This window comes from Helicoverpa zea, chromosome 13 (genome assembly GCF_022581195.2).
Source record: "Helicoverpa zea isolate HzStark_Cry1AcR chromosome 13, ilHelZeax1.1, whole genome shotgun sequence".
Taxonomy (NCBI): Eukaryota; Metazoa; Arthropoda; class Insecta; order Lepidoptera; family Noctuidae; genus Helicoverpa; species Helicoverpa zea.
This window is the reverse complement of record NC_061464.1, coordinates 7,604,099-7,620,314: the sequence shown is the minus strand read 5'-3', so window position 1 is coordinate 7,620,314 and position 16,216 is coordinate 7,604,099. Positions and strand designations below refer to the sequence as shown.

The window sequence follows — 16,216 nt, the reverse complement described above, 5'->3', positions numbered from 1 at the left end:
TTATAAAATAGAACTCGGCAGTTCATAGTAAACTGTCGTTTATGTCGTCGGTGAACTTTTGCCTAAAGCTTTTAAGGTTCAGCCTTGACACTAACATTTCCAGGCAGAAATTAAGGATGAAACAAAAAGCAGTATGATTGATAGAGATGAAGTATTATGTAAGTACATCATTCATAATGCAGGCTATTGGCAATTTGGCCTACTTACGTGATTGATGCCCGTATTTACCTACTTACTATTGCAAATAGGACGAGGTCGGGGTAATAAACTATAGGTTAGTGTATGTTCTGACGGATTGTCAACAAATATGGATACCCTTTGAGATGGGGTTGATTAAATTTCGATATTGCTTGGTAATATTGATATATGTAGGTGCATGTATGTACAGTGAATTCAATATAGAAACAGGATATCTATTATATTTATATCTATTACTAGCTGTTTTCCCGCGGTTACATAAAGTAAAATATAACCTGTGTTATGCGGGGATAGTGTAGCTTCCCAACAGTGGCAGAATATTTAAATTCGGTTGTCATATTAGTATAGAATATGGATGAGAATTAATAAGAGAAATTAATGAGTACTATGTGCGAGTCCAACTAACACTGGGCCGGTACTTTTTTTTAGGGTTCCGTACCCAAAGGGTAAAGAATATTTTGGGGGGCTCCCATACAACAAACGTGATTGTTTTGCTAATTTTTTTTCGATTTCGATAAATGTAGGTATAGGTATAGAATATTAGTTTGGATAATACGGAACCCTTCGTGAGCGAGTGCGACTTGCACTTGGCCGGTTTTTTTATAAAAAATCTACAAAATATTTGTTTATCCTAAGAAAGTGTTACTGAAGAACTGTATAAATCTTAATCTGAACCTTTCAATTCCAGGGAGAACTCAGTTAGTCTCAGCAATTCAATTGAGACTAAATGTCGCATTTAAATCCAATTCCTACTATTTTAAACGCGAATGAAGTAGGTGGGAGGTTGATTTGTTTCTCTAACTAATATTTCCTGTATTATTTAAAAAACCCTAGTAGGTTAGTCATGGTGGCCTAGTGAGCAAAGAACCAACCTCTCGAGTATGAGGGCGCGGGTTCGATTCCAGGTCAGGCAAGTACCAATGCAACTTTTCTAAGTTTGTATGTACTTTCTTAGTTTATTTTAGACACCATTGGCTGTGTTTCGGATGGCACGTTAAACTGTAGGTCTCGGCTGTCATTGAACATCCTTGGCAGTCGTTACGGGTAGTTAGAAGCCAGTAAGTCTGACACCAGTCTAACCAAGGGGTATCGGGTTGCCCGGGTAACTGGGTTGAGGAGGTCAGATAGGCAGTCACTTCTTGTAAAGCACTGGTTCTCAGCTGAATCCGGTTAGACTGGAAGCCGACCCCAACATAGTTGGGAAAAGGCTCGGAGGATGATGATATTTAAAAAACCCGCCAAGTGCGAGTCGGAATCGCGCACGAAGTGTTTCGAACCATTATCTAGAAAATTAGCAAAAAATCACGTTTTTTGTATGGGAGCCCCCCAAAATATTTATTTTATTCTAGTTTTCAGTATTTGTTGTTATAGCGGCAACAGAAATACATTTTCTGTGAAAAAATCAACTCTCTAACTATCACGATTGAATAATATAATTTATTACCAAAATTAATTTAAGCAATTGAGTTCCACAAGGAAGGAATATTTTTATGTGATTTGTATTCTCGAAGGAGATCAGCTGCCAGAATTCGAAATTCTGAACCCCGTATACGACAGTCGCGCGCTTTAATATACCTATACCTACCCAATGTGCTGAAATGTTTGTTTGAGCGCGCTAATCTCGAAGCTACAGTATCGATTTGAAAAATTCTTTTATTGTCAGGTAGCCCATTAATTGAAGAAAGCTATAGGTAACTTAGTATTCGGATGCGCGTATTACTTCCCAAGGGATGCTTGTGAATTTGTGAAACCGCGGGAAGATATAGTCAAAGGCTGTTATCAAAGCAAACTAAGTGTCAGCCGCTGTATGTGAGCGAAAGTTACGCAATTTACTGTATTTCCCTACATATTCACTTTTTCGTTCACATCTAACCGACGATACGTTACGAGTTATATGCATAGACGCTCCAGTCTGTAATGCTTGGGTTGTCTGGTCGTCTCTCTTGCCTACATTAAAATATCGCCTCCTAAAGGCTATATTACACAGTCCGTTGGACTTTTATCTCCGTTCCCAACTTTACGGACAAACAAAATGATGCCTAAATAAACGAAACCTTATGATGTATATTTAGGCTTCAAAGCATTAAATAGTTTCAGTTGGTACCTAACATGCCCAGGAGTTCAAGTTGATATAACAAATAATAATGTAGGCGTAGCAACATGTTTATAATATTAGGTATATTTACATAGGTAGCTCTAGAAAGCTGGAAAACGGATTTTTTAGTTGAGTGAAAAAATACTCTCAATTTCAGACAAAATAGGTAGCTACAGACACAACCATACTCGTAAATAGTTTTAGATACATAAAAGAAAGTCGTGTTAGTTACACTACTTATAACTCAATATTGGCTGAACCGTTAAAGCTGAAAATTAAAGGGGAAGTAGCTTAGACTCCGGAAAAAGGACACAGGATAGGAATTTTTGTAACTCCGGTCACGGGAGTTATCTCGGGAGAACGCGGGTGAAACCGCAGGAGGAATCTAGTTTATGATATGAATACCTCTATTATTAGATGTCTGATCTCTCTGTGCCCAAGGTCAAGAAATAAAGGAAAATAACTACAAACATATGGAAATGTAACACAATATCGTAAAGGAATCCTGTTATATTTGACTACACGAGTCATAAGATATAAATATAATAATAGCATGTCTGAAATACTTCCGTATCTGAATGATCAAATAAGGAATATTTAACTAATAGGCATATTTCTTTAAATGTTTCCTCTTTGTGATGGCAGACAACAGTTGCGAGCAACTCTTTATTTGATATCTCAAGCAATTTACCCTCCACATAGGTACCTACGTAGCTTATAAAGAAAAGCTTAAAAAAAGAATTAAAAATATCCTACAAAAATAATGTCATTATCCAAACTACGAAATAGTTCCTAAGTACCTAAAGTAAAAAAATTGTGATAAGCAAAGTTTCGGAATACTGTGTAAAATATATAAACGTTCGTATTTTCCGATTTAACGAAAGGTCGTTGAACTGAGTGACTTATTGCCTATCCTGGTTCCTATAAAAACATATTGCCCTATTATATTGACATACGAGGTTATAAACAAAATTCTATCGAGGGAAAGTCGTTTGCAAAACTAAATGAAGAATATTTGGAAGTAAAAACGGTGAAAATAGCAAAGCTCATTTCTGGTATCCCTAAGGAATTATTTTAGGCATACGCACAAAATAATTTACCTTCATACCTTTTAATAAGTAGGTACCTATTTGAAAATATATGTAGATAGTGATTCTCAAAAACACGTATTCTCAAACAAAAGGAAGACAGACTGCTTTGAATTCCACTAAAGCTGATGCATATGTAAATTTAAATGTTCTTGCACGTACGACAGTAACTTTGTAGCTGTTAGCTCTAAGAAATGTCTGGAATACTATAATAACTTACCTCTTGTCGGCACCTGTCGAGACCGAGGGTTTCTTGATCCCAAAACACTTTAAAATTAATTTAGTCGTCTTCAGAATAAGAGTACCCCACATTACAAACTAAACAGTCAGCTGACAGTTACCAAGATGGATTTTTTTTTTTAAGAAAATTTTGACTCCAATCAATGTAAAACGACTTACGGATTTTATCGCAATTATACAAGGTGTTGATTTGCATTTGTCATTGTAATGTCGTAGTATTTCAGAAGTAATCCAATTTTATGAATGAAAATTATGAATGATCGTTGCGTATGCTTTGTGTTTGCGTTTGTGTGAGGGTGCAGCACGGTTTTAGGGCCAGTAACACACGCGCTAAGTTTAAATACGGCTAGATGACATTGACGGAATTCCGAAAAAAAAATACTTAGTATTTTTTTTGTTGTGATTTGGGTCGAGAATCATTAGTATAATTACGTCCTTGAATATGGCACGGATGCAAATCAACAGCTTGTATTAATATTACGACGTTTCGGATCCTTTACAGAATCTATCGTCACGGGTTAGGTGTTGGTCGTCTTGATATTATAGAACAGTTACAAACAGCTACTCTACATTTTGTTGATTATTGACAATCCGATTCACGCCGATTCAATCCGATTAACGTAGACACGCGCGTCGTTACGCAAGCGGTGTGGCCTGTCTCATACATTTCCATACATTACAACTCATGGTTACGCCGTAACTACGCGCGTGACTACGCGCGTGGTTACGCATACGCATCCGGTCTGCTCGAGCCTTTAATCTTATTTATTTATGTACTTTTCAATATGTACGCAAAATATTGAAGAAATAAGACTCGGTTTTCGTAAAATAGGTTGTGGGCTCAGCTGTGCCTACATTCTATTTGGACCGTAATTTTTGAAAGAAAGCACTTTTTTTTCGTTTTTTTTCTTATATTCCTCTCTACGTTCCTTTGTCACTTTTTATGTACTTAAGTAACATTTAAAAAATAATTACATATTAATCTTATATTAACTTCAGCTTACTACGCACAAATTAGTTAGAAATACCGACATTAGCTTATAAGTTATGTTAAAATATCTATACAACACTGGATATACAAACGTAAAATACATCATCTTACTTATTACCATGGAGAACAAAATAACAAGCGGAGGTACCATAATGGAAATCTCCTTCTTACTTTCTTAAGTAGCGCGCCAAAATGCGGGTGTGCGGGGGACGAAGAACGTTACTGTCTTCGCCCCTACACACCTTCTTTGGACCCGCCAATTTATGTGTACCGAAAACCCGAACACTCATAACTGGTCAGATCCTTCCTACCTGCATTATGACGTCTTCGTTCATCTTTCCTTACTCCGTGCGTATTACTGCTACACGCGAAAAATAAATATATAAGCTTCTCATATTATTATACAAATCCCTGAATATATTTATCTGTAAGAAATACGTTTTATATATAAAACAGTCTTAAGGAAAGGTTAGGTTAGTTTAGTATATCTGCTTAAGATCTTAGCTTTAAATGTAATATTATTTTAACGTAATTCTAGCTTAGTTATAAGTTACTCTTTCTGTAAGCTTATTCCACCATCTGCTACTGGCGTTTCATTTCTTAAGTTATTTAATTAAGTTGTATTTTTCATTCAAGATCGTGATCATTTCGGCACTGTTGCAGTTTTTAACAGTAGTCTTATTTTGAACTCAATATAATTCATATCATATACTTACATTATGATAATGAATACTAGAAAGTAATTAATTTATGCATAACTTGGTTCAAATTTAACAATTCTACGATACAATTTTTTTAATAATTAATTTTCACGCTGTAATTTCAAGCAAAGTGATAGGATTAAATAAATAATTTCCATTATGTTGGAATCTTCTAAAGCTTTTGTGATTAATTAACAAGTTATCAATAATTTAGTAAGCAAACAAAAATGTTTATACAACGACTGAACAGTTATAAAAGTCTGAAGAAATATTTAATTAACATTGCTACAGAGTTCTTAATTGAAATGTTCTCAAAGGAATACCTATATTTTGTAATTGTAGCCTTCTCAAATAATTTACGAGACCAATCTATTACACTAGTTTACAAAATCAAACTTTTTGCCTGTTGCCGTGGATTTAATGGCTGGTAACATTCACTTATGTTTAGTTTTTATTAATTACACCCGCAAAAATTTTTTTGTAGCTCGACTTTACTTGTTATTGACTTTCTCTTTTCTGAACCTTTTTCAGTCGCTGAAGTACGTATTTTATTGTAATTATACAAATATGTGAAGTTTTTACAACACGAGTAGTTCAAGGAGGCGGTGTTTGAACAATCCAAACCATGTTTGTTACTTACGTGGAGAATATGTGTTTGAGAAGAGTAGAAATGTCACCAGAGACGCTTAAAAATACTTATTTTTTATATTTTGGAATGTTGTTAGATAAAAATGACAAATCTTGGGCTCCTGATTGTGTTTGTAAATCGTGCGTTGAATATTTAAGATTATGGAAAAGTGGTAAAAGAAGTACTTTTCAACTTAAAACACCAACTATTTGGAAAGAATCGAAAAATCATCTCGACGACTCTTACTTTTGTAGCGTGAACATAAACAGCTTAAACACCAAAAATCGAGCTAAATGGCAAAACCGAAGTAGAACATGTGTTTAGCGACCAGTGCAGCATTCACCTGAACTTTCAGAGAATAAAAATTATATTGAATTTTGAAAAATTATAATGAAAATTATGTTGAACTTGTCGAAGACCTGCTTTTACAAATAAGAGGTATGGGATGCAATTTGAGCATAAACTCACTTCCTCTTCAGTCACCTGGACAGATTTTCCAGAAAATTTAGGAGATATGAGCGAAGAGCAGGGGAGAACGTATGCATCAAGATTAACGTGTCATGGAAGAACGTTATCAGGGTTTCTGGGATGTAAATATGATGTCTGACTATTGCTGGTCTCTGATACGCCATTTCCCAAAGTCTACACATAAGAGAAGAGCTTTAAAGCCAAGTTTTTTGGAACTTAACAATTAATATAATTTTTAAACAAATATTCTTTAAGGTAAATCCACGTTTTTTCTCTTTAAACCGCACTTAGCTGAATCTCAAAAACTAGAGCTGATAAAAAAAAAACTACTAATAGTTTTAAATATGGTTAAATATGAGTAGTCAACAACAGCTTAAAAAATCCCGGCAACAAATGTACTGTAAACTAGTGTTATTAATCCATAGGAATTCATATATTTTGCGACATATGGTAAAACCAGATATTTACCATCCTTACAAAACACTGGCATTAATTGACCTTTGCTGTTTTTACCAAAATATTTCGCAGCTGACAATACTAAAGGAATACAGAATATACAGAAAGGACTCCTAACAAACATAAATGAATCAGTTTCTCTCTGATTTAACTAGCTTATACTTACCTACAAATCCCAAAATTCGTTAAAACCTGCACACTTTTGTTAACAACACTTACGATAAACGTGTCTCAGCATTTGATACTGCATTCACCCAATGAAGAAATATGTCAATAGTTATTTATTTACACGATAATACAAAAGTAGATTCCTTACATTTTTCATCGACAACCAGAACCTGAGGATTTTTACAAAAACAGGTTCAAGTTTTCGAATAACTTTTGAAAACGGGTTCTTCGCAATCTCTGTCTTCACTAACACAGTAAGGTGATGGATCTTTTACGAAATCGACTTTGCTAATAAATGATATTCTCGATTCTCGTTTTATACTAGTCGAGTTGACGCTGGGTAGGGTCGTGACCTCCCGGCAGATCGTGTGATCCAAATTGATGATGCGGGAGTCTCGCCGACCACGGACCTTCCTGCAGAGTAGAGTCTCTTGGAAAGCGATGCGGTATCTGGAACAAATGGCTTTGCTTAGTAAAATATTGTACAGATAAAATGATAGACTTACTGTGTCAAGTCGTATTGTCTAATGGCTTTTAAAAGAATGGTTTAAACAGAGCCCCAGTAAAAACAATACCTATTTTTCATATCTTTGTATACGTTTTCAAAAAAATTAGAATAGCCATAACTATTTGACTATTGTATAAGTAAAAAAATAAGTAGCTCTTGTAGTCTTTTGCTCTGAAAACACAAGGGGTTCCAAACCATTAAATTTTTAAACGTTGACACAATGCCCCAGATTACAACTAGCTGTAGTTAAAAAAAAAACTTTTAAGTGATGTAGTAGTTTCACCACTAGGGCCCAGGTCCTGTTAGTTTTCATAACACCCTTCATTAATAAAATAGGACGGAAAAAGGTTATGATTATGTGTGCAAAGTTTAATTAACACACTAATATTTTATTTAAACGCTATTAGACTGGCCAAAACACACATAAGGGTTTCAGCAAACGTAATTAAACTTTTTTGCAAAAATGAATGTTTTTATTTCACACTTTCATGGAGTCCCAGTTTCAATTATGACAAGAAGTAGCTTTAACTTTAAGAGGATGTAATACAGTAGGTAACTTTTATGTTATTCAATAGTAGAATTTTGTATTTACTTGGAAGATATCATTTACTGTCTTTTTTCTCTTTCTTTACCTAACATTTTTTGTTGAACCTGAAAATGGTTAGAACTCTAGGCAGAGCTTTGCTTTAATAATATTTTCTTCAGATTTAAGTATATTTGTTAAGCCGGTGAAATCGTTCCGGATTATAATATTTAACTAACCGTACTTTAACAGATTCCGGTTACGTGGTGAATAAGAAATGTTTTTGATTAATTTTACGAGACCGAGCTAGTTCCTTTTGCTTCTTCTAGTATAGTCTTAGTACACCCATATAAGTCAATGAAACCATGATGTCCGTAGGTACTTGTGCTCGGAATTTAGTTTCAGACGGCCAATAAGTTTGGCAAATGATTTAAATAGAACAAACTTCTATTTTTATTAACCAACTAGCTTCTGCCAGCGGTTTCACCCGCATCCCGTGGGAACTACTTCCCGTACCGGGATAAAAAGTAGCCTATAGTCTTCCTCGATAAATGGGCTATCTAACACTGATATAAAATTTAAAATCGGACCAGTAGTTCCTGAGATTAGCGCGTTCAAACAAACTCTTCAGCTTTATAATATTAGTATAGATTCCAGCTAATTCGTTTTGCGTATAACATAAAGGTGAATGTGGGAGTGAAGGATTTGAGAAACATTTTTATTTTATCCACGAAGCTCTGAAATGTAAAGACCAAGTGCTTAATTAATATTGTTTAAGTAATTAATATTTCTTTGATGTACAAAATACAGTAGGTGAAAAAACCATAGTTTTAAGTAAATTAGTCACTTAGGTTTAAGAAACAAAGGTTCCTCGACCTTTGAACCAGCACCCCTTTGTCAGTTATCTTGTAATTCCTGAAGTCAAAAGGTCAGTTCAACCTTAACAATCCTGGCGCCCCAAATACGCTTTGTAAAGCTTTTTTTCTAAAGAAAACTATCGATTTGATTAAAACCATTTTTATTTTTGACCTAAGCCTGAAATTCATTGGTCCGTAACCTAATTTTTTTGGAGAAAAGAATACAATACATTGTAACCTTGATTTTTATTTTGGTCACACTTTAGACATGAAAAAAATGTCCTCGCTTGTTTCCCACATGGGTTTTTGTACTTCTATGCTACCTCTATAATATTTAAGAATATTTCTACGTAATATAAGAGGATTTTTTGTTTCTTTGTTAAAGTTTCAAAACTAAAGAACCAATTTGAAACACTATTTCACTGTAGAGAAGTTACATTTTCCCAGAGTGACATAAGACTTTACATTATCAAAGTAGGGGAAGTATTTTACACGGGACGTGCGTGAAACCAATACAAGGTGTTGATTTGCATCTGTGCAATATTTCAGGAGGATGACATAAATAATATACGTAAAAATTATGAATGATCGTTGCGTATGCTTTGTGTTTGCATTTGTGTGAGTGCGCAGCACGGTTTTAAGGCCAGTAACACACGCGCCGAGTTTAAATACGGCTAGGTGACATTGGCGGATTTCCGAAAAAAAAATATTAAAAATAAAATTACATACCTATTTTTTTATTGATTTGGGTTGAGCATCATTAGCATAATTACGTCCTTGAATAATGCACAAATGCAAATCAACAGCTTCTATAATAGAGGTCGTATAATATTGGCTTCATGTAAGTTTTGAGCTTGACCACAAAAGGCGAATATCGTGACGAGCTGTGACGTCAAATATCGTCACCCCTTTCTGCTTGACGGGGCGTTAACACCAAAAATAAACGAGCTCCACCCACGCTTGTCTTGATTTTTCTAGCTTCGTTAAATCTCGTCAAGTCTGACAAGCATTTATTATATGCTGGCATGCCTCTGATTTTCCCAGTTTTCATTGAAAGCCCTTTTGCATTAATTCTATTAACTAAGCTCGTCTCAGTCACTGATATTGCCTCTGTTAAAGTATTTAAAGTTACTCTAACAATTTTGGAACAATGCTCTGAATATTCTACCTCTATAATATTATCAATATTTTTAACATTTTTGGGTCTGTAGGTAACTTGCTTGAGTGAATACGCTTGTCTTTTGGAATTAGACGTAATTTGCAGGTAATGGAACAAAAAAGGCTTGTAAAATGATTTTAGCATAATGTTTACGGGCTTAGTCTATAAGTAAAATGAAAGAACCATGTGTGCTATTCGCAGATGACATATCCTTACTAACCACTAGCCAGAACGTCAACGATATCAACAAACAGTTAAAAATAATACTAGACAAAACAACAAAGTGGTTAACTGAGCACAATCTGGAAATAAATTACAAAAAAACAAAAATAATGACTTTCCATCCACGTCAAAAAGCTCCGATAAAAATCAACCTTACAGCTAACGATACTAAAATAGAAGTTGTTAACGATTTCTCGTTGTTAGGCCTGATCATAGATACACACATTTCCTGGAAGCCACACATCAAACATATACATTCAAAAATCTCGAAATTCTGTTACGCACTACGAGAAGTTAAGAAAACCACCGACATAACAACTGCTATCACCACATACTACGCCTACGCATACTCATGGCTCAGCTACGGCATTATTATGTGGGGAAACAGTACCGACGCCAATACCCTATTCATCCTCCAAAAGAAATTAATACGAATTATAGAAAATATAGAACAAACCGACAGCTGTAAACCTATTTTTATTAAGTATGAAATATTAACACTAGCATCTATTTATATCTTAGAAATATGTAAATTCGTAAGAAGAAATGCAAACTTCTTCATAACCCGTGGAAATAAACATAATGATCGACCAGTTAGACACAAAAACATGTTAATGTTTCCCTCTTCACACATGACACTTCACACCAATAGCCCCTATGTAATGTCTATCAAACTATACAACAAATTACCAGATTCTTTAAAAAATGAAACTAGCGAAACTAAATTCATACGCGCACTCAAAAACATCCTCATCAACAAAGCCTACTACTCAATAAACGAATACATGAATGATAAAGATATAGTCTACACACAACACACCACATAACAACACATCACACTTTCCGACCTTACAGTATTTTTTTTTCTTTTTTATTTCTTTTATATTATTAGCAAATACGTGTTATTTAATTGTACCGGTATACCTTATTGTCTAGTCTCACGCTTGTTCCTATAAGAATATAAGTCAATTGTTGTATTTTTCATATATATATTTTTTTCTCTATAGATTTAATAATAATAATTTTAGTTGTAAGTTTTATTTTATTTTGCTGTGCCCTACAGGGTCCACAATTGTACCTAGCTCTAAGTAACTGTAACACCTACTTTAAACATTGTGGAATGCAAATAAATAATATGAATATGAATATGAATAAAATTCCATCATCCATATAATATAAGTCGTAAATAAGTCTTTTTTCGTGAAACGAAGCGAAAAGTCGATTTGTTTACTACTCACGTGTGTGTCATTTTATATGTAGGTAGGTACCGACATATCGGTAGATGAAGGGTAACATTTAAACATAAGTCAGTCTAGACGCAGTGTTAATTACTAGGCCTAAATCATCCAATCTAGCTAAATCTCTAGCACTAACTTCATTAACATTGCCTGTCTCTGACTCGATTAACTCAGTATGCCAGTTAGGACGATTAAGTTTCTGTAGTTAATCACTCGTCAGTATTATAACTATAGGAATATGTTAAACTTAAATTCAACATTTAATATTCATTCATTCATTTCATTTGTTCGATTAAGTATTTCTTCCATAATTCCAAATCTATATTGAACATAATGGCGTCCAAGCCCGATTTCTGCCACGGGGTGCGGCTGTTCTCATATAAAGACATATAACTTATATTGCACAAGCATTTGCGCAGACACAGGTGCACGCTCATAGCTCGAAGGGACAGCAATCAGAGAGATCACTGAAACATCGAAAATACTCAAAAATACTATTGATTATTTTTCCGACCCAAATATCGACCAATAGAATTGCACCATTCGACGTCACGTGGTACAACCTACATGGTATTATACTGAAAATTTTTTGAATATTTTCTCTGGTCGTTGCTACGTCAAACTGACAGGTTGTGGCCGACATTTGGGACGGAAAAATAATCTCCCGAATACCACACGAGCTTCATAATTATCTGGCATTTCCCTCAAGGTTCCCTGCAAACAAATAAAGTCGTCAAGTTTTTCAGGAAAAATCACTCGCGCTTCGCGCTCGTTATTTTTTAACCTGAAAAACTTGACTCCTTCATTTGTTTGCAACGAACCTATCGGAAAATACCCGATAATTTTGAAGCTCTTGTGGTATTATAAGTGAAAATATCGCTTAACTATGGCAATCCAATTCTGGGTGTAAGTATTCCTGGAAAGTGTGATACAAGTACACCCTTTTTGTGCGATGTATTAAAAACTTATACCTGCAGAAAAAAAAAAGTTACTCTTGAGACCCTTGAGAGATCTACACGTAAATAGTAAGTAGGGAGTGACCTAATTTCTAAAAGTATGGTTCGTATAGGAGGTATATTATTATATCAACATTTATGTGATATTGTTACATACTTTATATAAATTCCGTGGACATCGAAGAGAAATATTACAATGAGCAACATAATTTGATAGTTATTTAGTGTTGGTCTACCAAAGTCCTATTTAAACTTGTAGGCAAAGCAATTTGTTTGGTTTAATTGAAGAATTAGGTCCCATTTATAGAGATCACACGGACGTTTGAGGTCAAAATTTATAACAAGTTAATTCAACATTGAAATATAGGCCAAGCACGATTTTCATTTGTGCTTCATATATTTATACTTTTGGTGTTTTTTTTTAAATATCAAGAAATCATTTATTGTTTGGTTTTATTATAAAGTACCTACTTACTTTCGTCGTATACACATTACTTTATTTTAAGAAACGTTATTTGTTATGCATATGTACGTTATTTATATGTAGTCTGTAGGTATGTTCCGAAAACACACATGTTTCATTACCTAGATCATCTTCCCACTTTGGACAGACACTGAGACTATCTACTAAAGCGAACATTATGTCCAAAAAAGTTTCTCCTTGTTTTTTTACACTTACTGACAGATTGTATCGTAAAAACTTATGCCCATAATGTCTCGAAAACCGGAACTTTTTTCTTTACGCAGCCGTCTAGCTACTGAATGTATCATTTATCTTTGTTTTTGCCACAAAATTTCAAGGTAAACTGGCCGACAAAATATTGTGGTCCCCAAGTTACTCGCATTTCTCAAGGTTGAAAGAAAAACTGAATAACTTATGTAAACTATATGTAGTACATTTTGTACGTGAAAAGTGCGAAATATTCTTTTAGACGAGAGTATGTAAATGTAAATATTTATCCTCGATATAGGCTTTATAATTCAATGTATTCAGCCTTGCAAACCCTTTAGCGTTATTTCTCGAATTCAATTTGAATTTTATTAATATTTCTACAAAGAAAAAAAGAAGAAAGTGTAATTGACTCTCTCGAGGCGTAATTCTTTTTGTGTTTTGTCATTTTATCTTATACTTTAGGTGTGTTTACAAACATTCGTTATACGTGTCAGGAGAAGTCCGGAAAACTTCAATTGTCCCTTGTGGGAATAAAACTTGATAAGGATGCGTGATCAATTTGTCAGCCATTGCGAAAGTAATGCCGACTCAGTGTTTGTGAATCACATTGACCAGATTTAATCTATACTTGCCTAATATTTTTTTGCCTAAAGGCGCTTCAGGAACTATTGGATGGATTTGAAAAATAATATCAGTGTTGGAGTGAATATTTATTAATTTTTCAAGATAATGGTGATGTACCAATTAAGTGTTATAGGGCTCATATACGGTGTTAAATCGGAAAGTATTAAGCGGTACACATGTACAAACTGAATTTATCTACCTCTAATTGTAAAGAGTTATTTCAAAACACAAATTACAAAATACCGAAGCTCACAAAAAATCAACATCGAGCCGACAGATATTACTAAATTGTTCAACTTTCATTAATATTCCTGTGACGTGAGTATTTTTAATTAAAATATTATTCGCGTTATTACTCGCCAGGTATTGTTGTTACTATGTAGATTTTGCGAAGTTATGTATATTCAAATACATATTGCAATAACTTTTGCTATGCTTTGAACTGAATCAGTGATTTGTTCTTGAGAACTTTCAACTACAACAAACATTATATTAATAAGTTGTGTTCCATATTAAATATAATTTTTACCTTCTAAAAGTGTCTCGTGTGGCTAAACCATTCCAGTACTTTATTAACCAAGTTACTGAGTTACTTCATAACTGTACTAGGTGCTACGAGATATGTAGCTACGGCCGCTACGCAGACTACTACGATAACGCTACGTGTCTCGTAGCCACTAAGTAGATGTAATGTAGCCTGCGTAACTAAAGAACTTTGCACTATATATTACGAAGTTCGTGTCAAGGTACCCTAGAATTACTAACTGTACTGATTATAATAATACTTACGTAGTAAAAAGCTTTAGTAATTTACTATATTTTAAGAGTTCAGTGGACAGTTTCTGAGTTATTTTGTTTGCGGTTTATGCAGTTGAAAATTAGTTGATATATCGCGGACAAAAAGTACTCAGACACCATAGTTCAGTGAACATATTAAGATTTTTTTACATTCAAATGACATAACTCTGCAGCTAAATGCGTTAAGTTTCAGAATTATAGATAAAGTTTCTCAATTTACGCTGGCTAGTTAGTATTATAGATGTTTTACTTATTTTATATTATGTCTTAGTTCTTGTATTAATGATACACGGTTCACTTTTTTCTGTTCAATTTGTAAGAAGCAAATAAATCGAATCAATTGTCATAAAAGTCAATAATTTAATGTCTGTTTCCGTGAATAACTTTTCGTCATTCAGCAAAAGTTAATTGTTTTGGTCAATCGTCGAGTTACAAGCTTACAAAATATTAAGTAAGTACTTAAAATTAATAAATATATACATTTTATATGTTTGTGAGCCAGCTAATTGTGTTTATTCAATTAGAAATTCAATAATAAAGTTATAAATTAAATAAAGTTATCATAATCAAGTGTAGTCGTATTCAATAAAAACTTTTTCGTCAATTTGTTATAAATAACTATTCGTTAGTTGTTGTGTCTCTAAAATATGAGAGATATAGATACAGAAAATATCTTGATTGAAAGCAACTACAAATCATAGAATAAAATAAAAAAAAAGTTAAAGTTTCTTTGAAGGTTGATTACAATGCGAGTCAAGAAAGATTTAAAGTTATTTGCAATCAAAGTATCAATGAAAAATCTGTATTTGCTTTGTATTTATTTGAAGTATTGATTACAAAAGTATTGTCTTTTTTATTTACTTGCTAGATTTGTGACATGAATGTATTTGACTCTGATTACCTGATCAAACAACGTCTTATACACATACAATATGAAGCTTTTCGAAAAATGTTCAGCTATTGCTATTCTAAGCTAACATTTATCATCCAAGCTTTAATCGTGATGTAATAAAGGCTCTCAAATTATTTCTTGACAAAACGAGTTACGTAAAATCTTTTTAGTACATATTATGTTCAAAAAACAAAGGCATGACGTCTACCGGCTTAACTCTAAAATAATTTAGTAATCCTTAAAATCCGTCAGCCTATTAGATGTAAAATGTATTCTTTATCCCGCTAAAGTTATTCTAGAAAAACATCAAAGTCCGCAATCTTTCTGTAAACTCAATAGGCTTAATAAATATTGGATGCTCGTGCTCTCAACTAACGTAACACAATTTATTATGAACAGTTACAAACTAAGTTTGTGCCGTTCTTGCTCAGATTTAGTTTTTCCAACTAGATCAGATTATGTCCATTCAAAGGGGAGTAATGAGGCTCAATAAGTAGGATAAGTTTGCCAATAGATAAGAATAGTTGATAACTGGGATTTTTTTTGTATCTTATGATGATATAAAATTAAGAGTTTATTCAGGAAACAAAAATTAGGCGTTTATCTCGAAATACTCAAACGTTACTTAACTTTACGTGTTAGTTACTTACTTAAAAGTTTCTCAGAAGCTAAGTGTAACAGAGATAGGATAATGTTTCAGCCTCAATCACTAATGGGTGAGTCCATCATACAC

The 16,216-nt window shown here is 33.7% G+C and overlaps 1 protein-coding gene across 1 annotated transcript in view; it reads right to left on the bottom strand.

Annotated features, from left to right (window-relative positions):
* Positions 1-7,131: 7,131 nt before the first annotated feature.
* Positions 7,132-16,216, bottom strand: part of LOC124636059 (neuropeptides capa receptor-like) — a 70,625-nt gene continuing 61,540 nt past the window's right edge. Inside the window, exon 5 of the mRNA XM_047172013.1 lies at positions 7,132-7,483. Within this exon, the coding sequence (XP_047027969.1) occupies positions 7,228-7,483 (256 nt within the window). The 3' untranslated portion in view covers positions 7,132-7,227. The remainder of the gene's footprint in view (positions 7,484-16,216) is intronic.